Here is a 25,009-nt window from a genome sequence, read left to right as displayed (position 1 = left end):
AACGCCTGCTCCGACGGTTGCTCAGCCCGTGCACAGATGACAGTTCTCAGTTCCGACGGCTTTGAGCTCTGGGAAGGAGAACCGTCCGTCATCGACGCCGCGTTCGTGTGTGTATTTGTTGACGTGCGAAAGCCAAATGAGGCTAATCTGCTGCTCAAACAACAGCAGGCTGCGTCGTGGCAGATTTGCTCCTCGTAATTTGGTCGGGTAGAAGCCCTGACTTTGCTAATTAGTCACTTGACGAAACCGAGAGCCCCGCCCGGCTCTCTGTGGCGACGAAGCCAAAACGCAATTAGGACTATTTTAGGGTCTGTGACTTCCTTCTCTTGTTCGTTCTGAGCTCTGTCTTTGTCGGAACCATGGTTACGTTCTGCGTTCTCCGTCTGAAGGTCCAAAATGTCACTTTTCGCACGACACGGGACCAGCACACGCCTGGACTTGTGGACCAAACCGGCGGCGACAGGAACGTTCGAAAGTCAAATGGAATAATAACTCTTTGTTTCACTTTCAAACCGGGGATGAACAATGAGCGTCGCCCGAGTCAAAGAACCAGACACAGCCGCCTTTGTCATCCGAAATCATCCATTCGACACAACAATCAGCGTTTGTCTTTTCTGTTGACGACAAAGTGCTCGACGTTTAAAAGGGAAACAAAGATCAGAGAGAAATGATACTCGCTAAAACACGCCGAGCTGTCGGGTTCAAAGCGGCGACACGCGCGAGACGGCGGATGAAAGTGAGACAAAATTGAAATGAAAACACGTGAAGACACTTACATGGGACGGCCACAGCACCGCTCTGTCCGGGCCCCGGGGTCGGCTCTAACAATGGACCTTTGGAGACAAGGAGCAGGCGGAGGGATGAGGCACGACGACATGAAACAAACTCGACAAAAACAAACAGGAAGTAACAAAACAGGAAGTAACAAACTGGAAGCGACACGATGGGCAAAGCGATGGCCTTCCGGGAATTGGAGCCTTAGCTGTTTGGGCACGGTCAATGCCAGAGTGTCCGGTGACCCGTGATTGGTCGTTTGAAGCGATGCCGTTTAGGAACGTGGTTCGTTAAAGCCCCGTTTCCGTTAGTCCCCGACTCGGCTCGGAGCTCGTGGCCCCGCCCAGCCCTGGTCGTGTTTCCATTACAGCAGTAAAACACGACAACGCATGAAAACTGCTGCACACTACGATGTTGTAACTACGAAACATCAGCAAAACTGCCACAGTGACTGCCAATAAAGCAGAGCGAAGCAGACGGAAGACGCAGAGGAAGGATACAGCATGTGCAGAGGAGAAGAGAAGCTCTAACTGAGCATGTGCAGAGGAGAAGAGAAGCTCTGACTGAGCATGTGCAGAGGAGAAGAGAAGCTCTGACTGAGCATGTGCAGAGGAGAAGAGAAACCCTGACTGAGCATGTGCAGAGGAGAAGAGAAACCCTGACTGAGCATGTGCAGAGGAGAAGTGAAGCCTTAACTGAGCATGTGCAGAGAAGAGAAGCCCTAACTGAGCACGTGCAGAGGAGAAGTGAAGCTCTGACTGAGCATGTGCAGAGGAGAAGAGAAACCCTGACTGAGCATGTGCAGAGGAGAAGTGAAGCCTTAACTGAGCATGTGCAGAGAAGAGAAGCCCTAACTGAGCACGTGCAGAGGAGAAGTGAAGCTCTAACTGAGCATGTGCAGAGGAGAAGTGAAGCCTTAACTGAGCATGTGCAGAGAAGAGAAGCCCTAACTGAGCATGTGCAGAGCAGAAGAGAAGCCCTAACTGAGCACGTGCAGAGGAGAAGTGAAGCTCTAACTGAGCATGTGCACAGGAGAAGTGAAGCCCTAACTGAGCATGTGCAGAGGAGAAGATAAGCTCTAACTGAGCATGTGCACAGGAGAAGTGAAGCCCTAACTGAGCATGTGCAGAGAAGAGAAGCACTAACTGAGCATGTGCAGAGGAGAAGTGAAGCTCTAACTGAGCATGCGCAGAGGAGAAGAGAAGGCCTAACTGAGCATGTGCAGAGGAGAAGTGAAGCTCTAACTGAGCATGTGCAGAGGAGAAGAGAAGCCCTAACTGAGCATGTGCAGAGGAGAAGTGAAGCCCGAACTGAGCATGTGCAGCGGAGAGAAGCAACAGCAGCGCCAAGTTTCAACAAACAGACTTAAAAAACATCTTTTAGAGACAAGTCTGTGTTTGTAGCTCAGGCTCTGTTCACGTTTATAATGATTCGACGTTAGTTAGAAACAGGCAGTATTTTAACAACATAAAGCGCTGCTTCGTGAAATCAATTGGTCAGTGAAATGATCCTATTTAATCCATTCAGTGCTTTGATCAGGTTTGGAAGTTAAGCTCAGTGGGAGAGGCATTGTCCCTTCACGTGGGAGGCTCGGGTTCAAAGCTCCACTTTGCATATTAGATATTTAATCCCTAAATGTTGAAACGTTTAGTAAAAAAGCTCATTTCTTTAAGATAAAGTGGGGAATGAGCTGCTCTCCACAGCAGACGACTTCAGCAGCATTTGACCCGAGTTCCCGAGTTCTTTTCCCGACTTGTGCATTTTTAAACTCAAACACATTTCCCCCGAGTTCCCGAGGGCCGCATGAGCGTAGCATCGGGCCTGTTCAGAAGTTAACATGTTACCGTGGCAACGAGAGCTATTGAATAACTCGAGTCCCTTCGGAGCCTAATATCTAGAACTAACCTCTTTGGCAAGTGTGCGTGCTCACGTAGGCGCTAAAGCAGGGCCGTCCAAGCTGTTCTCACCGAGGGCCGACATTTGACACGGTTGGAAGCGGCGGCCCACATATCGGAACACAACGGCCCACATATCGGAACACAACGGCCCATTCAGACTGATGCAATTTACAGTCTTTTAAAGAAATAAATACGCGTCAAAGATAGTAAGAAATGTGAGGAAAACCGGGCAGCGAGAAGCCAACTCCGAGCTCAACGTCTAAAACTTTGTACATCATTGGCAATTGTCTTTGTTTCTATTTCGAAGCCAAAGTGGGACCGTTTCCGTAGCGATCTGGAGCAGCACTTTGGCCCGGCGTGACATGCAAACGCAGCACAGACCGCATGATGAAGCGTTCAGATATGATGCATGAAAACAACGTTACTAAAACCAACAGCCAGAGGAGCGCGAGACCAGCGCGCAGTATGTGTTTTAATATTTCATAGAGATATCTTCTTATAATATATTATGCCGTTGTAAGCGGTTATTTACACGAACCGCAGCTAGCCTCACGGACAGACTCACACATCCAAGAAGCACAAATCTGCGGTTTTATTCAGTCGGCAGCAGACTGGCGTGTAGAGCCGACCTGTTAGCCACTAGCTGTTCATACAGGACACGTGCTATGCTAAATAACACACTTTTAACCACGCTATAGCATTGTTCTCTCATCACAAACGTTCCTGGATGTGTGTTTAGCTTAATTTATGCTAGTTTGATGAATTCTGTTCAGAAAATCCTCTCGAAAACACTCTGAATTTACCCGATGTGTGATGTCATATTCAACCTGTGACATGGCTCTAATCTTCTGTGTTGTTTTGAAGACCATAAATCATCCTGAGAGTCTTTCTGAGCATTTCTGTCTCAAATCATTACAACCGGCTACAACCTGGCTACGTTAGCATGTCGGAGAAAAGCTAGCATTTGTTTTTTTTCGGTGTAATTGTTAAAATGGGGGAAATTATGTCGGATTTTTTTAAATCTTAAAAATAATGATGTTAACTATGTTTTAGTAAAATGAGTAGTCCAACCTGTCAAATGCACTTGAAAGTATAATTTTATAAAACAGTTTTGCAGCTGATCGTACCATGAAATGTTACTGAACACTTCACTGGAAAACATTTCTCTTTTCATTGCTAATGCTAACTCCGATTTGAAAAAAAGACCTCCGAAGGCACGAGGACCTCCAGAAAAGGGCTGGAGAGCTAGCAACGAAAAGGCTAATGTCGCAAAGCTCGGAGGTCATCTGGTGGAGGTCATCTGGTGGAGGTCATCTGGTGGAGGTCATCGGGTGGAGGTCATCTGGTGGAGGTCATCTGGTGGAGGTCATCGGGTCACATCGCTTACAACACGTTTATTGAATGATAAAACAGCTAAGGCTAATGTAAAACAGTTATGCTAACGGAACAAGGACAATTTAGTAATAATTGTTTGTTATTAGCTCGTACGTTGGTTGAGTGACACGGAATGGAAGCAATACAATTATAACTGGGTTGTTTGGGCCTATTCTGTGTATGATCTCGTCTGTGCCATCTTGCGATCTCTTTCTTCGAGCTTGTGACTTCTTAAACACTTTTCCTTTTTCAGAATCTGCTCCCGGGCTCGACTGTTCTGCATGGACTCACTTTCAGAAACAGACGATCGGGCACAGACTACATCCGCTCTCGTACACAGAGGACGCGCTACGATCACCGTGTTCACCGTCTCTGTCCGTGGAAGGTGGCTGAGGCGTCTGGGGGGGAGGGAAGTACAAGCTTTTGTTTCAGACTCAAACAAGGGATGAGAATGGATGGGTAAAAGACACAGTTTAGTGACTCGCCGAAGCTGTTTCGAAAATCGTTCTCCCTTGTTTGCTTTGACACGGGAAAGGCTTTTCACGGATGGGTTAAAGGACACGTATTATGAAGTTTCAACGAGTTAATGACGTTAAATACAGCAGATCAAGTCAACGCAAACCTAAACAGCGATCAATAATGGCAACGTGCAGACTTTTCACACAGTTTCAGTCATGTTTTGTTTGACTGTTTGCAATAGGAATAGATCAAGTGGAGGAGAAGGATGTTTAAGGATCTAAAGTTAGATTGTGATCAATGAAATGAATGAATATCGCCACGAATCACATTTAACATTGAGCTGCAACTGATCGAAGCGTCAGCAGTAAATTGAGGGTTCTAGGGTTTTAATGGAGGGTTCTGATTAGATTTAGGTTTCAATTGAATAAAGCCAAGATCACCTCTCTACAGATCTGACTTGTAACTGGAACGTTTTATTGGTGGGTCGTGACTTCCTTAGAGGATTGTTAAGAACCCACATTTTTCCCGTGCAGTGTCCACTACCTGCTTGTCCCTTTTCTGTCATTGCTTTGCCTGGAATGTTCCAAAAAACATAGTATTACATGCGTTGTGGCTGTACGTGCATAAAACTGAATGTAGACAAGAACAAAAACGTGTAGGCCTTTGTCAGCATGCAACGAATGAGACAACTGTGGTCTTGGTGTGGACTTGACCAGTGAGTCTCTATCTGAGCTGATAGTGGACAAAGCGACTGTCAAATCATGTTCAGAGTCCAGTCTATCTCTGATTACTGTCTCGTTTCTCTGGGAAATAATCCTCAAGAGCGAGCTCGGAGTTTGGTCAGGCGCACAGACAGTTTTTGTCAGTCTCGGCGCTTCCTTGTCATGCTGAGCTCCCCTGAAGCGCGACATGTGTAAAGAAACATGTCAAATCTGTCTTTACTCTTTTTTTTTAAAGGCAGTGACTTTGTCAGCCTGCTGAAAGATGTGTCTTTTTTCTGCATAGACACGTTCAGCGCGTTGAGATGCATCGGCAAGTTAGGTTACGTGTGCGAGTCATGATTCCGCATTTCAGTGAAAGGAGAGTTACATGGTGCGAGAAAGGCACCGATTCAATGTCTTTGTTGGTAAAAGCATGACATAACTTTCCGCTTGAAAGCCAGTGAACTTCTGAATGACACAATAACTAGTGTTCAGACTCGAGGTCTTCACAGAGCTGTGTGAAGCAGTGGCTGGTTTTGGCACTTTGTTTGATGAATTTCAGTGTTTTATCCATCTCTTTTGCCACAGGTTCCTCTCGGTGCAAAAAGCAGTGGTTCCAGGTTGTGCTTTACACAAAACCCGAGTGTTTCCCTGTGATTGAAGCCGCTCCATCAGTCGTAACTCCCACACAGTAGTCCCAGCTTATTCCCACAGAGGTCAAATACAAATCCACAGTGTTGAAGATGTTCTCTGCTCTGGTGGATGAAGGTCCCTTCTCCAGTATGTCACATCCCAAACTTGCCACATTAGTTGACTCCATTTGCAGCGCGTGGTGAGTTCTGGCTTGTATCCGCGCTGTCGTTTGCTGTTGGATGTTGGTCCTAAATGTGCCTCATTATCGTGTCGTTAGACAGCGGTATAGTTTGTAACTTGTCCGTGGCAGACTGGCCCAGCACATCACGTCCCGAGCTGCTGGTAAAACAAGCTCTTCAGCACTTGTTTGTGGCTTCTTGGTCTTTAGCTACGAGGAAAGAAGGCCTCCAGTGTCTGCTCGGTTCTGGAACATGATGGTAGCAGCTTTTTCTGGGACGTCTTCAGGTTGTGCCGGTGTCTTTGAAAATAATCGCCTGGTTTGTCTTTGAAGTCGGCGTGTTTTGTCAACTTCATACTCTCTAGTGCCAGAGGTGTTTGTACATTTGTGTCATCTATGCTAGAAAAGCCATACTTAATATTGTCCAAGTCAGTGTGAGAACGTCCTAGGAGAGCAGTCACCCGCCAATCAAATATCGCCATGGCAAAGTCAGGCCGCACCAGGGCCGCGTACGCTCATCCTTCAAAATAAAAGGTTCGTCCACACAATGTATGCAGACATTGATTTTGTTCTTAATAGAGTTGGCACTTTGAAATGGACCTGACGTTTAGTTCAAAATATTATGGTAAGACTAAAAGCCATGATTTGACTCATATACTGTGTTTAATGGCATCTAGTGAAAGAAACCTGTAAAAGTGAAGCAGAAAGCAGGAAAAGCGCCTGATTTTGCTTTGATGCGTCAAATCCAAAAGTAAGAAGCACAACCATCTTCTCAGCAAATAAAGACAGAACAAGGCTAGCTTCGAGTTGCATGTTTATTTGTATATTTAAGAGTTGATACAGAGTAAATGAAAGTGAATCATGCTTTAGTAGCAGTAAATAACACTTATGATGATGAGGTGATATTATAAACATATGAATATTGATTATGGTGAGACAGAGGAAACGCTGCTGACTGCATTCGATACCGAAATATTTTACATTTTAATGATTGAGCCAACTGAAAGGTTGAGTTGAAGTTGTATAAAACACGCCCGGCTCACTCTTGTATCGACAGCTTCTGCTCCTATTAAATCTCGGTGGGTTTTGTCCAGCTGCACGAAAATCAATAAATACTAAAAGATCTCACAGTGGACGTGGAGCTGTGGACGGACGATGCTCGCCCTCGTTTAGAAGCACGATAAATATGAAAATATAATGACCACGAACAGAAGTCATCTCAATGTAAACAACGGGTTACTTTTACTTTAATTGGTTGTATTTACATTGAATTTTATAATTTACCTTTAGACAAAAGTTAGCCTGACGACCTTTACGAAGACAGAAGTGTCCATCTCATTGGTAACGTCTTTAACATGCTCACAAAAATCCAATTAACTGATTTCTGGAGTTATCAGATTATTGAAATGTTGTGTAAACAGTTCCATCTGATGTAAGTAATCTGATTTCCGACTCTTCACACGTGTGACGAGGAAAATAATGCAAAAAGGAGACACTGTTTGGCAAAGACAAAAATTAAAGCAAATTATTTTTAAAAAGCTTTGTATTTTATACTTTGTCGTCCAAATACAGAACCAATTCATAACAGCTTATTCTACCGGGTCTGTATCACCACAACCATAACATAACATACATTATTTACTACACAAATATTCATGTTTACTTAAATTAAAGGTGCACTATGTAACTTTGAGGGTCTTTGTTTTACCTGGAGAGTTCCACAGTATAGCATTTAACCAATCCATCCCACGATTATTCAATTTCTTGTGTTTTATTGCTTAAAAATACCTGGAAAAACATGCACTCGCAGCTCCACAGACCTGACCTGTAACTGCTGATGCCCCCTGCCTGTCTCCATAGTGATGGATACATTTAATATTACACGGTGGAGCGGATCCTCCAGCAAAAAAGCGCAGTGCACCTTTAACTTGAGTCTTTCTGATCAGTTTAATGCTGATGTTACAAAGCTACGTCAAAAAAGTATATTAAAAGCAGATTAAAGAGTAAATAACCCTTTCTCTTCAAACCTCTTAAATGCAACGAAAGTATCGACACTATTACATTACCAATAATACAGGATCTCTCGATGATTACGTATGATCCACCAAAGCTCATTTGGGGGCGCTCATCCTCCAGTTAGCCGTCATGCTAGCGTCATGCTAGCCGTCAGACAGGAGCAGACGCAGTGGTGATCAGTGGCAGGAGAAGCAGAAGCGACATGCCACGGCTCCGTCACATTCTCATTAGGAAACAGTGGCGCAAATAGGAAAACATGGCAGAAAAATGCACGAGGCCGGTTCATCGAGTGCCAGGAGGGGAGTTAAGGAGGGAGCGCAGCCAATCAGGACAATCAAAGAGGAGAAAATGGCTCTCGGAGTGAAGTGGTCTGTGGGAGGTGATCAGACCCAAAATAAGGACCACAAGGGAGGGCTGAGACACCGAAAGGTTCTAATGACGAGAGCAAACGAGAACTGGATCAAAGAATAAAAGGCTCCCAACACGGCGTTATGACCAAGACTGAACATGAAAAGAGGAACTGTTTTTATTTGTGGGTTTTTTTTGCAATGAAGTTTATGCACTGCCATGATTTTGCCTCATTTTGTCTCATTTTCCCTCACCTTTTCACCCAGCAACATCTTATTTAAAGAGAGAGATCAGTTCAACTGCGTGTGATCGCGAGGTCTTTACCAGTGATACGTTTATCCAGTTTTCCACTGTTATACTGCATTTAACTCGGAATTTCAATACATACCATTTTATGACAATATCTTATACATCGACCATATTTACTTTGCAGGTTATGTGGTGATTCAGAGATGTAAAATTGGTGGAGTGGAGAAAAAATGTGTTTTTCTTTCTTGAAGATTCTATTGACATGCTTGTGTAGGACGTATACGTCCCAAATAATCTTTATAATACTTTATCTTTTCATATTCAAGACAGTGGTGAAATTCACATCACTTTTGTAGAACAAAGCAAAAAGTTGGATGGCCCGATGTGACCCATCCCCCAAGGGGCAGCCACACGGTCTCTACAGCCCTTTGATGACACACGGGTCAATAACCTCTCACCAAACGACTCCAAAGACATAAACGAGCCCTGCAGTGAACTGGAACCTTCCACTGCAGACACAAACATGTTTGTTCTCTTTGTTCTGCAGAATTAAAATGTTCTCAGAACAAAGTCCTTAAATTACTATATTTCAACCTAAACTGACTTAATGCGTCACTGTGTTGTTAAAGGGAAACCTTAAGAACTATGTTTACAATGTGTTATATGTTATGTAATGTCCTCATTATCTGCTAATGATGTGTGATCATTATGGCCACATGTCATTCTGTTGGTTTAAGACAAATGTGTCCAAACTAGAACAATAACATCGACTGAGAGATAAAAGCAAGCCACACCTCCGAGGTCAGATAAAAATACACAAACTCTCTGTTGCTAGGGACACTCTGACACAAGACACATCAGGTCGGAGACCCCAGGGGCCCTTCCTTCAGGGGTGTGACCCCCAACTCACTTCCTGCTTCAGAACTCATGCTCCTGCACAAAGGAGACAAAGGACTTCTCGATCTCAAAAAGGCTCCTGAAACTCCTCAGGGCAATCAGATCAGCACCACGGACAGCTCCAAGGACCCAAAGAGCTCGGAGAGGCCTTGATCCACATCTGAGTCTCGGACATGAGCCAAAGGCTGAAACTTGCAGAGTGGCATTAAAGAGCTCTCCCTTGCAATAAAGTGGAGATATTTTTGTTTTTTCAACCACACGGAATCCTTCTGTTTTGTTAACCCTTTTTATCGATCTTTTTGAGTTATAATTGTCAGTCAAATAAGACTGAGCAGGTCATGATGTGGTGCCTTTTTTGAATATAAACACAAACATTAACAACCTACAATCCTAAACAAAGCGCCACCGTGTGGAGAGGAAATGCGACCAATGCGCTACACTTTACTACCTTTTTACTTTATTCAACTACATGCCTAAATGTCAAATATAGAGAGAAAATAAAGACATGGGTTTATGTTTTAAATGTCGTGTCACTGAGCTGAGAAGAACACGCTGGTCTGTAAATGTTCCCATAGAAAACAATCATCCATTTTATAACTTTATATGAGAGATAACTCATCGCAGAGCACCTGAATGTGAAACTGCCCTTCACGTCAAAGGCACTTTTTTGAAAACCCTCCAGGTGTGAATGAAAGAACATCTCCCAACATCTCCTGTTGTTAGCTAACAACAGCTAACAACAGCTAACAACAGCTAACAGCAGCTAACAACAGCTAACAATAGCTAACAACAGCAAACAACAGCCAACAAAAGCTAACAAAAGCAAACAACAGCTAACAACAGCTAACAACAGCAAACAACAGCTAACAACAGCTAACAACAGCAAACAACAGCTAACAACAGCTAACAACAGCAAACAACAGCTAACAACAGCTAACAACAGCTAACAACAGCTAACAACAGCTAACAACAGCTAACAACAGCAAACAACAGCTAACAACAGCGAACAACAGCAAACAACAGCTAACAACAGCAAACAACAGCAAACAACAGCCAACAACAGCTAACAACAGCAAACAACAGCAAACAACAGCAAACAAAAGCTAACAACAGCTAACAACAGCTAACAACAGCTAACAACAGCTAACAACAGCAAACAACAGCTAACAACAGCGAACAACCGCTAACAACAGCAAACAGCAAACAACAGCTAACAACAGCTAACAACAGCGAACAACAGCAAACAACAGCTAACAACAGCAAACAACAGCTAACAACAGCAAACAACAGCAAACAACAGCTAACAACAGCAAACAACAGCAAACAACAGCTAACAACAGCAAACAACAGCTAACAACAGCAAACAACAGCAAACAACAGCAAACAACAGCTAACAACAGCAAACAACAGCAAACAACAACAGCACACAACAGCTAACAACAGCTAACAACAGCAAACAACAGCTAACAACAGCTAACAACAACAAACTACAGCTAACAACAGCTAACAACAGCAAACAACAGCAAACAACAGCAAACAACAGCAAACAACAGCTAACAACGGCAAACAACAGCTAACAACAGCTAACAACAGCAAACAACAGCAAACAACAGCTAACAACAGCAAACAACAGCAAACAACAGCAAACAACAGCTAACAACAGCAAACAACAGCAAACAACAACAGCAAACAACAGCTAACAACAGCAAACAACAGCAAACAACAGCAAACAAAAGCTAACAACAGCAAACAACAGCAAACAACAACAGCACACAACAGCTAACAACAGCTAACAACAGCTAACAACAGCAAACAACAGCTAACAACTGCTAACAACAGCAAACAACAGCAAACAACAGCTAACAACAGCTAACAACAGCAAACAACAGCAAACAACAGCAAACAACAGCAAACAACAGCAAACAACAGCTAAAAACAGCAAACAACAGCAAACAACAACAGCAAACAACAGCTAACAACAGCAAACAACAGCAAACAACAGCAAACAACAGCTAACAACAGCAAACAACAGCAAACAACAACAGCACACAACAGCTAACAACAGCTAACAACAGCTAACAACAGCAAACAACAGCTAACAACTGCTAACAACAGCAAACAACAACAAACTACAGCAAACAACAGCTAACAACAGCAAACAACAGCAAACAACAGCTAACAACAGCAAACAACAGCTAACAACAGCTAACAACAGCAAACAACAACTAACAACAGCTAACAACAGCAAACAACAGCAAACAACAGCAAACAGCAAACAACAGCTAACAACAGCAAACAACAGCTAACAACAGCGAACAACAGCAAACAACAGCTAACAACAGCAAACAACAGCTAACAACAGCAAACAACAGCAAACAACAGCTAACAACAGCAAACAACAGCAAACAACAGCTAACAACAGCAAACAACAGCTAACAACAGCAAACAACAGCAAACAACAGCAAACAACAGCTAACAACAGCAAACAACAACAGCACACAACAGCTAACAACAGCTAACAACAGCTAACAACAGCAAACAACAGCTAACAACAGCAAACAACAGCTAACAACAGCAAACAACAGCAAACAACAGCAAACAACAGCTAACAACAGCAAACAACAGCTAACAACAGCAAACAACAGCAAACAACAGCTAACAACAGCAAACAACAGCAAACAACAACAGCACACAACAGCTAACAACAGCTAACAACAGCTAACAACAGCAAACGACAGCTAACGACAGCTAACGACAGCGAACGACAGCAAACGACAGCAAACGACAGCAAACGACAGCTAACGACAGCTAACGACAGCAAACGACAGCTAACGACAGCAAACGACAGCAAACGACAGCAAACGACAGCTAACGACACCTAACGACAGCAAACGACAGCTAACGACAGCAAACGACAGCAACCGACAGCTAACGACAGCAAACGACAGCAAACGACAGCAAACGACAGCTAACGACAGCTAACGACACCTAACGACAGCAAACGACAGCTAACGACAGCAAACGACAGCAAACGACAGCTAACGACAGCAAACGACAGCAAACGACAGCTAACGACAGCAAACGACAGCAAACGACAGCTAACGACCGCAAACGACAGCAAACGACAGCAAACGACAGCAAACGACAGCTAACGAAAGCTAACGACAGCTAACGACAGCTAACGACAGCTAACGACAGCTAACGACAGCAAACGACAGCAAACGACAGCAAACGACAGCAAACGGCAGCTAACAACAGCTAACAACAGCTAACAACAGCAAACAACAGCTAACAACAGCTAACAACAACAAACTACAGCTAACAACAGCTAACAACAGCAAACAACAGCAAACAACAGCAAACAACAGCAAACAACAGCTAACAACAGCAAACAACAGCTAACAACAGCTAACAACAGCAAACAACAGCAAACAACAGCTAACAACAGCAAACAACAGCAAACAACAGCAAACAACAGCTAACAACAGCAAACAACAGCAAACAACAACAGCAAACAACAGCTAACAACAGCAAACAACAGCAAACAAAAGCTAACAACAGCAAACAACAGCAAACAACAACAGCACACAACAGCTAACAACAGCTAACAACAGCTAACAACAGCAAACAACAGCTAACAACTGCTAACAACAGCAAACAACAGCAAACAACAGCTAACAACAGCTAACAACAGCAAACAACAGCAAACAACAGCAAACAACAGCAAACAACAGCAAACAACAGCTAAAAACAGCAAACAACAGCAAACAACAACAGCAAACAACAGCTAACAACAGCAAACAACAGCAAACAACAGCAAACAACAGCAAACAACAACAGCAAACAACAGCAAACAACAACAGCACACAACAGCTAACAACAGCTAACAACAGCTAACAACAGCAAACAACAGCTAACAACTGCTAACAACAGCAAACAACAACAAACTACAGCAAACAACAGCTAACAACAGCAAACAACAGCAAACAACAGCTAACAACAGCAAACAACAGCTAACAACAGCTAACAACAGCAAACAACAACTAACAACAGCTAACAACAGCAAACAACAGCAAACAACAGCAAACAGCAAACAACAGCTAACAACAGTTAACAACAGCAAACAACAGCAAACAACAGCTAACAACAGCAAACAACAGCTAACAACAGCAAACAACAGCAAACAACAGCTAACAACAGCAAACAACAGCAAACAACAGCTAACAACAGCAAACAACAGCTAACAACAGCAAACAACAGCAAACAACAGCAAACAACAGCTAACAACAGCAAACAACAGCAAACAACAACAGCACACAACAGCTAACAACAGCTAACAACAGCTAACAACAGCAAACAACAGCTAACAACAGCAAACAACAGCAAACAACAGCAAACAACAGCAAACAACAGCAAACAACAGCTAACAACAGCAAACAACAGCTAACAACAGCAAACAACAGCAAACAACAGCAAACAACAGCTAACAACAGCAAACAACAGCAAACAACAACAGCACACAACAGCTAACAACAGCTAACAACAGCTAACGACAGCAAACGACAGCTAACGACAGCTAACGACAGCGAACGACAGCAAACGACAGCAAACGACAGCAAACGACAGCTAACGACAGCTAACGACAGCAAACGACAGCTAACGACAGCAAACGACAGCAAACGACAGCAAACGACAGCTAACGACACCTAACGACAGCAAACGACAGCTAACGACAGCAAACGACAGCAACCGACAGCTAACGACAGCAAACGACAGCAAACGACAGCAAACGACAGCTAACGACAGCTAACGACACCTAACGACAGCAAACGACAGCTAACGACAGCAAACGACAGCAAACGACAGCTAACGACAGCAAACGACAGCAAACGACAGCTAACGACAGCAAACGACAGCAAACGACAGCTAACGACCGCAAACGACAGCAAACGACAGCAAACGACAGCTAACGAAAGCTAACGACAGCTAACGACAGCTAACGACAGCTAACGACAGCTAACGACAGCAAACGACAGCAAACGACAGCAAACGGCAGCTAACAACAGCTAACAACAGCAAACAACAGCAAACAACAACAGCAAACAACAGCTAACAACAGCAAACAACAGCTAACAACAGCAAACAACAGCTAACAATAGCTAACAACAGCAAACAACAGCTAACAACAGCTAACAACAGCAAACAACAGCAAACAACAGCTAACAACAGCAAACAACAGCAAACAACAGCTAACAACAGCAAACAACAGCTAACAACAGCTAACAACAACAAACTACAGCTAACAACAGCTAACAACAGCAAACAACAGCAAACAACAGCAAACAACAGCTAACAAAAGCAAAAAACAGCTAACAACAGCTAACAACAGCTAACAACAGCTAACAACAGCAAACAACAGCTAACAACAGCTAACAACAGCAAACAACAGCAAACAACAGCAAACAACAGCAAACAACAGCTAACAACAGCAAACAACAGCAAACAACAACAGCAAACAACAGCTAACAACAGCAAACAACAGCAAACAAAAGCTAACAACAGCAAACAACAGCAAACAACAACAGCACACAACAGCTAACAACAGCTAACAACAGCTAACAACAGCAAACAACAGCTAACAACTGCTAACAACAGCAAACAACAACAAACTACAGCAAACAACAGCTAACAACAGCAAACAACAGCTAACAACAGCAAACAACAGCTAACAACAGCTAACAACAGCTAACAGCAAACAACAGCTAACAACAGCTAACAACAGCAAACCACAGCAAACAACAGCAAACAACAGCTAACAACAGCAAACAACAGCAAACAACAGCAAACAACAGCAAACAACAGCTAACAACAGCAAACAACAGCTAACAACAGCAAACAACAGCTAACAACAGCTAACAACAACAAACTACAGCTAACAACAGCTAACAACAGCAAACAACAGCAAACAACAGCAAACAACAGCTAACAACAGCAAACAACAGCTAACAACAGCTAACAACAGCTAACAACAGCAAACAACAGCTAACAACAGCTAACAACAGCAAACAACAGCAAACAACAGCAAACAACAGCAAACAACAGCTAACAACTGCAAACAACAGCAAACAACAACAGCAAACAACAGCTAACAACAGCAAACAACAGCAAACAACAGCAAACAACAGCTAGCAACAGCAAACAACAGCAAACAACAACAGCACACAACAGCTAACAACAGCTAACAACAGCTAACAACAGCAAACAACAGCTAACAACTGCTAACAACAGCAAACAACAACAAACTACAGCAAACAACAGCTAACAACAGCAAACAACAGCAAAGAACAGCAAACAACAGCTAACAACAGCAAACAACAGCTAACAACAGCTAACAACAGCTAACAACAGCAAACAACAACTAACAACAGCTAACAACAGCAAACAACAGCAAACAACAGCAAACAGCAAACAACAGCTAACAACAGCTAACAACAGCAAACAACAGCAAACAACAGCTAACAACAGCAAACAACAGCTAACAACAGCAAACAACAGCAAACAACAGCAAACAACAGCAAACAACAGCTAACAACAGCAAACAACAGCAAACAACAGCAAACAACAGCTAACAACAGCAAACAACAGCAAACAACAGCAAACAACAGCTAACAACAGCAAACAACAGCAAACAACAACAGCACACAACAGCTAACAACAGCTAACAACAGCTAACAACAGCAAACAGCTAACAACAGCAAACAACAGCTAACAACAGCAAACAACAGCAAACAACAGCAAACAACAGCTAACAACAGCAAACAACAGCTAACAACAGCAAACAACAGCAAACAACAGCAAACAACAGCTAACAACAGCAAACAACAGCAAACAACAACAGCACACAACAGCTAACAACAGCTAACAACAGCTAACAACAGCTAACAACAGCAAACAACAGCTAACAACAGCAAACAACAGCTAACAACAGCAAACAACAGCAAACAACAGCAAACAACAGCTAACAACAGCAAACAACAGCAAACAACAGCTAACAACAGCTAACAACAGCAACCAACATGCAAGATAGAGTCCGTGTCACTGGCTCCCCAAAGAACCAAACCAATGTGTCAGCGGAATGTCGACAAACCCCGAGAAACAGAAAAAGAAGTGAGAGAGAGAGAGAGCGAGAGGGAGAGAGAGAGTGGGCGGAGACAGCAGAGGAGTCAAGAGGCTGTTGAGCACAAAGTCGATGAGTATTTAAAAGAGTGGCCACTCGACCTCCGCTGCAGCGTTTGATTCACAAAAACACTCTGGAGAGTTCGGGGGGATTAGAAGCACCGCCGTGATTACAGACACACACACCGGCGCCATGGCGACAAGAAAGCACTCGCTGATTACGCCTGATTAGTTTGTTGTTGCCAAGTTTTTGGCTGAATCTGAACTGACTGTTGTTGTTGTTGTTGTTTGTTTGAATGGGCCGTGTTCATGATGCAAAGTCGTGGCGTTTGAGTCTTTAGAATTCAGAGGACGACGACGACGACGGAATGAGTGTCATGGGTTCAATTTATACCTAAACCGCTTTGAATGCACTGGTGGCGTTCAATAACGAGTCAGGATGTGTTACCGAGGAAACAAGATATGTAAAAATGGATCCAATTGCTATGAATTTAGGGAATTCTGTTAAAGGCAAGACACTGCAGGCAAAAGAATGTGTGGGAGTTTGTGGTCAGTTTGTTTTTGATCAGTTTTGTTTTTTATCATTCGTCTTAATTGTCTTAATTGTATTGTATTGTATTGTATTGTATTGTATTTTATCTTTATTTTATTTTATTTCTATTTTATTTGACTTTACTTTACTTTACTTTATTCTATTTTATAAATAATTTAATAAAATATTTAATTTATTTCAAACTAAAACATTCTCGTGCATCACATCCTGTCGACTTCGCAGCAGCACGACACGACGCACAGATACGTGATGGACAAGTCACTGATACAGACGAAATGCAAACGACTTTACAGGTTAGCGGTGTCGTTAGCATATGTGTCAATGTGAACGACACCGCTAATTTTGAGACATAATAAATATAAAATAATTAAAATAACACAGGTTTTACTTCCATTTTAACAGTTTTCCTTTTCTATTATATTTTTACGTTTCAATAAATGTTAGCATTAGCTGCGAGAGACGGCGAGCTAGCCAACTGCTAACTGTTCCAATTGGAAAACAGCTTTGAAATTAGGACCTTCGATCTTTTGACGCTGCAAAGTACACACTACGACTGCACTTTGTCAACGTGTGATTCCCGAGTAGCACACGCCCACCTCATGGATTTATTTAACGCTACAGGAAGCAGTAGCGACATTAGCGCCGGCGTAAACCCCCGACCGTTTCCCCGACGGCCGATCGATGAGAGGAAACGAGCGTGAATCTATAAGAGAGGGCGGGCGTGGCTACGGTCGGCTCGTCGTGTCCCGCGGCTCGGCTCCTCGTCGGATTATGATCAAAATAGTGATATCTCAATAACTCTGCGACTGAAACCGTGAACGACGCAAGAGAGCTGGGAAACGTGTAAAGCAAATTGAGTATATTGTATATTGCGATGGAGGTTGTGGAGATCTGTAAAAGTGTATTGACGTAACAAAGCTATTACAATTTGCCCAAAATACACCTAAAACAATGGTATAAAGGGATATTTCTGCCCTTTTGTGGGTTATTTTATGGTCCGTTCGGTATTCGTGCTAAACTATAACCTCTACCAAACATTACACACGCAGTTTAAAACGTTTACACACTCTCTGAATATTGTTCAAGGCGGTTTTTCGAGATGTTCATTTTTGTTAATATTGTCTTGACTTGGCATATTCATGTTGTAATTTAGCATAATTTCCGGGTTGAATATTGTCACCCTTTTTCAAGCTATTGTGAGAAAAGGATTCTTAGTTCAATTTGGATATTACAGCCATATTAACCATAAACCGGCTATTTTTTCCAAAATATCAGATAAATATTCTAATGTGAAATGAATATTGTGATGATATTGTACTGTGAGACGTGCATTTCGTTGCATTCCGAGTCGCCGTACGCTCTGGAACTACAGAAAAGAAAGCTAAACGGGCTTCCATATATCCACACCGTACACTCAAATATTATCCGTCACATTACGTCCACGGCCAATTGTATTTATTGTTAACGAGGCGGTTTTTCTAGATGTTAATTTTTGTCAATATTGTCCACCCAACGCGCATATTAACGTTGTGATTCAACATCATTTCCGGGTTGAATATTGTCATCCTTTTTCAAGCCATATTAACCATAAACCAGCTGCATTTTTGTCCTTTAACGGGCACATTCTACCTCGACTATGGGCAGACTGAACGTGATGTTTGCTGATAGTACTCTGCATCTTCCAGACGGTAAAAGTTGCGCTAACATATTTAAAACCGACCGGCGCAACGTTTTGATATTTAATTGAAGGCAGAAATGCTCAGATCTTGTGATGATTTATGGAGCGCGCTCAGGAGACGCCGGGATCTTTACCTTTGATGTCACAAATGTAGGAAATCATGTGTTTCAGTGGAGCTCAGAGAAGAATCGTGAAATAAACATGAATGCAGCGAAAAACAACTCCAGGTGTGTTTTTTGATCAGGGAACAAGGTTATAACATGGTAAAAAGCTCCAAGTGTAACATGCAAATGAACAATCACACAAAGCACTTCTTGAAAATATGTATTGCGTGTATTTTTGGGCTTTTTCTCAAACTAGTTCAGCAGAAGTTGTTTATTCAAATATCTCATTGTAAAAATATCAAATTGATTATAAACAATTTCGTTTTTTGCCAAATTGTATAAATTAAATCCGGAGAAAAGTTCAAATCAGCCCCATTTGAAAATACTCACAGTTGCTACTAATTTCCCAGACGTTATGTTCGCGATCTGTCGAGGCTTCATCCGCTCGTCGCGCACTTCCTGTCCTGACGGCGTCCTCGTGCCGCCGGTAACGAGCGCCGCGCAGTCAACAAATATAATTGCCTGCGCCTCGGAAAGGAAACCGTCTGCGCTGCTATATTTGTCCTGGGATGTGTCGCGTTGTGGAGCATATTTTCCCCGACGAGGTGAAACAAATTACCGGGGCGCCGCCACGACGCCTCCGACTGCGCGAGGGATGATATTCGCCGTGGCCAAAACGGGCGTAAAACACATGGGCACGTGGGAAAATCACATGTTATGAGGACACATCGTACGTTTGGTGAATGGAAATGCGACGCTCTAACGGTGAAAGGTTTGACCCTCACGGGAAGTGGAGCCGCGAGGAAACAGAGCGAGGTTTGGCCGTGGAAATTGTAAGTCGAGGCGTGAAAAGAATGTGAAACTTAGAGCAAAAGTAGGTTTATTCAGGCGTTTTCGTTCGATTTGAGGCCGGCTCCACAAAGTACATCGAGTCCTTCGGCGAGGAACGAGTAAGACGAGCGAGCGAGCGAGCGAGCGGTGGAGGACGATGTCGGAAGATCGATCAAAACGCGTAATATCGCGATTGTTGTTTTTGTTAGCAAGATTAGGATGTTAGCGTACAATCAAATTTAATCGAAACTATTACAAATTGTGGTGGAAATGGTTCAGAAACATGTGATTTGTGGCTTTCAGATGACGATGCACAGCTGATTGTAAACCTGAATTTGACTGCCTTTTGTGTTGACGCTTACAGGACTTTGGCTCAACCTCAAAAGAGACAGAAAAGTCGAGTGTAATCTCCCAAACGAGGGTATAAAGCAGTTGTCCCCAAACTATGGCCCGCGGGCCACATCCGGCCCGTTGGGCCTTTCAATCCAGCCCGCCAAGCTTGTCCAAGTTATATTAAAAATTAAAAAAAATAAAAGTTGTTTTTTTTTTGCCGTAGGCTTTATTAGACAGTAGATGGAATGAGAAAGAAAGAAAGGGGAATGAATAGAGAGAAAGTGCACTGCTCGCACTTCTATGGCGCACAGAAAATAAAATTCACCACAAACGGCCACCGGGGCCAATCAAGCAGGAAGCGCAAGTGTTTGACACACTGAAGAACTACTACTACTTGTGGACAGTAGAAGACTCTGTGGACAGTAGAAGACTCGTGTGGACAGTAGAAGACAGTATATAATTAATCATTATTTAATGCATTTGGAAAACAATTTGTACATTGAGCCTTGCATTTGTTGCTTTGTCAGAAGTTACAGGTCAAATCTTGTGTGTAATTTACAGAAATTCATTAGTTCACACATTAGTTCCTGGCCCGGCCCCTCGGTCAAATTTTAGAACCCAATGTGGCCCTCGAGTCAAAAAGTTTGGGGACCACTGGTATAAAGGGACGTTTCTGCCCTTTTGTGGGTCATTTTGTGTCCATTCATGTTTTAACTCATTCCTGCTGCATTGTTGAAATATTGTCTGAATATTGTCATCGAGATAATGAAGGTAACTAAAACTGAGATCTTGCTCAAGTGTGGGGAGTAAAAGAATAATGTGGGGCTAAAGTATCGTGCATTTCTCTTCATGCTTGATTAATAAGGTAAAATAGTATAATCTAACGTGTAACATGCTAAATATGTAAAAGAAAAAACATGCTCTGTTTACTCTTCTTAATTGTCATGCGGTGGTCATCTTTTATGTCGTAGCCAAACTAAAGATGAAGGAAAACAGCTGAAAGACGGAGTCAGAGAAAGTGGCGCTGTGATTGGTCGAGTTGGTGAGAGGGGCTGTGTGATTGGCTGAGGAAGAGGCGAACTCACTTTGCATGCAAAGTCCGTCCGTGCAGTTCTGGGACTGCAGGTCCAGGCCCTCGCAGTCCCGCCCACCATTCTTGGGGGCGGGGTTGGTGCACTCCCTCTTCCGCCAATGGGTGCACTCCGTACCGCACGATGACCACTTGGTCCAGTCGACCCACTCGCCGTCCACTAGGGGCGGAGACAAGAAGGGAAATCAAGAACATGTTTACCATTCATGGTGCATAGGACGCTTAAAGGACACATATTATGTTATTTTAACATACGTGGAGTTGTATTTCGCTTCATTCACGCTCGTCTCATTTATCCTGTTTATGAGTTTGTCTTCTCTGGACCTCAGCAAACACTTTTCCCAGATTTATGACATCATAGGTGGAGCTGCTGAGGGTCTGTTTGTAAGTCCATAAATCATCACCAGACTCAAATTATGCTCATTACAACTGCATGATTAGCATGTTTAAGGGCTTCTTTTTCTCCTGCTGGTTTGCTAACACAAACTCCTGATGAGGGAAGGCCTGACACGTGTGATTTTCAGTGCAAACATTATTTAAAGTTCTAAAAAAGGTCGTGCCAAAGTAAAGTTTCTCAAGAGCGTTTTAAAGTAACATGGCTCACACCAGATTGAAATGTGCATCACTCTAAACTGAGCGCTACACAACATCAGTCCATTCAGGCTCATGATGAAAGACGTCATGACCCATATGTGAATGTGATTGGTCGATGCGTCACAACAGGAACAAGCTGAGGAATCAAACTCTTGTTAAATCCAGTCAGAGAAAAAGCACAGACTTCTTCCCCGTCCTCAAAAACACAAAGCACTTGTATGTGCACATTATAAAAAAACAAAATAGTCTGTAAATCAACTCAAATAGACCAAAGTGTTTGTTCAGGTTTGTCCTTTTGACTTACGCCCAGACTACAGTCCTGTGGCGCCATCACTCACCCCAAGATGGCGCCGCGGATGGCAGCCGAGGCGTTTCGGTTTGTTTTGTATGTTTTTGTTAGTTAATTGTGTGTCTGCGAGCACTTACACCCGTGAAGAGCTCGTATCTATAAGAACCGTTACTCCTACACATATCATGCCGTTTCTGTATAAAGTGTTCAATGTTTGTTGTCAGTGTTGCACCGAATCACCAGGACAAGCTCCAAATGGCAATAAACCCTGTTCTGAGTCTGATTCTGATTCTGATTCTGATTCTGTGCTGTGATTGGTCAGGCCCACAGAGCTCAAACCGAACAGCGTCAGCCCGAATGGAAACAAATATCACGAGAATAAACATACAGATAATGCAGAATATGTGTCCTTTAACCTGCTCTGGCATCGTTTCTTTCATTTAACTTCAAAGTTCAACAGTGGCAAGTAAAGTTTTCTGTAAAGTTAACACATATTTAGCTATTGTCTTTTAACACAACAGAAACCCACAAACAATTAAATTCATCGTTGTAATGCCTGAACTCACAGCAACCTCAAAGGGCGGCAGTGAAAAACAGATGAAACAAAGTTCATAGGAAATTAGCAAATGGATAATTATAATGATTAAAAAGGCACCGACACTATAATATCATGTTGCCCTTAAAGGTGACTCTGGACAACAGCTTTCTTCCCTCCCAGTGCAGTTCACTTGACTTCATATTCGTTCTGTCGTCCGTGAGTCTGACATGAGCCCCGGACGTCTAAATGTCCTCGTACCTGTGCAGAGGGTGGTGCAGTCCAGCTTCTGTATGGCCTGTCCCACGCACGGCAGGCCTCCGTTCAGCGGGGCAGGGTTCGTGCAGCTCCGGGTGCGTTTTTGGAAGCCCCGCCCACAACGACTGCTGCACACCGACCACTCCGTCCACGTGGACCAGCCGCCGTTCACTGAGGAGACAGGAGTGACCAGTGTCAGGTCTAAATAAAGCACTTTCAGGCGGAAGTATCGGAAATGATGGAGGTGGACATGACTGTGGGCGGCGGTGGATGTAGTCGTGCGTTTGATCACTTCAAGGTCAAGCTTTATTTATACATTTTACAATATAGTTTCCACTGCCAAAAGTCCTGTACATGTTCAAATGTGCAATTACACAATAAAAATAACAGTACATGAAGTCAAAAATAGTAAACGCTCATCTCCACTTGCGTTAAATGCATATGAGCGCGGAATACAGCAAAAGGGCAGGTTTATCTGAAGAGGAAATCACAGAGAATCGAAGAATTATGTTGTTTTGGGTCATTGAAAAACACAGAAAATGAAATCAAGACTCAGCATACATCCTACATTACATTTGCTACAAAATAATTGATTTGTGTTTTATGGCTTAATCCATTCATTAATTGCTTAATGCTTAATCCCGTATTTTCCCATCAGGGGTCCCAGGTGACTGGAGCCTATTCCAGTGACTTTGGGCCTTAGGCGGGGTACACCCTGGACAGGGGGCAACTCGTCGCGGGGTCAACACAGAGACAGAGACACACAGACAACCATTCACTCTCACATTAACTCACCAGGGCCAATTTAGAGTTACCAATTTTGCCAAACACATGTCTGTCTTTGGACGGTGGGACTCGGAGAGACCCCACGGTAACACGGGGAGACATACAGACCCCACCCAGGGGTGCTCTGCCACCGTGCACCCCTGGCATTGATCTTCAAAAGGGACAGTGTGATAGTGTGATGCAGGTGCTACAAACGACGGACCCATTCGGACCGGCTGCTCAAGACTTTCCCCCGAAATCAGCGCACAGAGGACGGGGCAACAGAAGAGGACGGGGCGACAGAAGAGGACGGGGCGACAGAAGAGGACGGGGCAACAGAAGAGGACGGGGCGACAGAAGAGGACGGGGCGACAGAAGAGGACGGGGCTACAAAAGAGGACGGGGCGACAGAAGAGGCCGGGGCTACAGAAGAGGACGGGGCGACAGAAGAGGACGGGGCGACAGAAGATGACGGGGCGACAGAAGAGGACGGGGCTACGAAAGAGGACGGGGCGACAGAAGAGGCCGGGGCTACAGAAGAGGACGGGGCTACAAAAGAGGACAGGGCGACAGAAGAGGACGGGGCGACAGAAGAGGACGGGGCTACAGAAGAGGACGGGGCGACAGAAGAGGACGGGGCGACAGAAGAGGGGCGACAGAAGAGGACGGGGCGACAGAAGAGGACGGGGCTACAAAAGAGGACGGGGCTACAAAAGAGGACGGGGCGACAGAAGAGGACGGGGCTACAAAAGAGGACGGGGCTACAAAAGAGGACGGGGCGACAGAAGAGGACGGGGCGACAGAAGAGGACGGGGCGACAGAAGAGGACGGGGCGACAGAAGAGGACGGGGCGACAGAAGAGGACGGGGCGACAGAAGAGGACGGGGCGACAGAAGAGGACGGGGCTACAGAAGTCAAAATCAGTCAAAATCAGTCAAAATCAGGCACGGCACAGATTTGGCTTCATTCACGCGTGTTTCATTCATCCTTTCGGTTCTTCTCTGAGCCTCACAAATCACTCTGTTTCAATTTCCCCAGCGTTGTTGCATCACTGCAGACCTTTTACGTTTGTAAGTCCATGAGCGGTCAGTGGTCTTCTTCTGTGGTGATGGTCCTATTAGCTTAGCATTCAACATTCTCTAAAGCCTTCCTTCATTTATTCGCTGCTTATTTGATATTTGGATTACCGTATTTTCCGGAGTATAAGTCGCACCAGCCAAAAAATGCATTATATGCTTTTTTCTGGTATTATTATTAAACTATAACATACTTAGAT

The 25,009-nt window shown here is 43.7% G+C and overlaps 1 protein-coding gene across 1 annotated transcript in view; it reads right to left on the bottom strand.

Annotated features, from left to right (window-relative positions):
• LOC140346823 (netrin receptor UNC5C-like) overlaps positions 1-25,009 on the bottom strand; it is a 237,606-nt gene that overhangs the window by 53,036 nt on the left and 159,561 nt on the right. Inside the window, exons 5-7 of the mRNA XM_072433028.1 lie at positions 22,972-23,139; positions 21,288-21,452; positions 777-833 (exon numbers count right to left, since the gene is read on the bottom strand). Of these exons, the coding sequence (XP_072289129.1) occupies positions 777-833; positions 21,288-21,452; positions 22,972-23,139 (390 nt within the window). The remainder of the gene's footprint in view (positions 1-776; positions 834-21,287; positions 21,453-22,971; positions 23,140-25,009) is intronic.

This window comes from Eucyclogobius newberryi, unplaced genomic scaffold (genome assembly GCF_026437365.1).
Source record: "Eucyclogobius newberryi isolate DKJ021-1_F unplaced genomic scaffold, fEucNew1.0.hap1 SCAF_6, whole genome shotgun sequence".
Taxonomy (NCBI): Eukaryota; Metazoa; Chordata; class Actinopteri; order Gobiiformes; family Gobiidae; genus Eucyclogobius; species Eucyclogobius newberryi.
The sequence above is the reverse complement of the archived record's forward strand: the minus strand, read 5'-3'. Positions and strand labels throughout refer to the sequence as shown.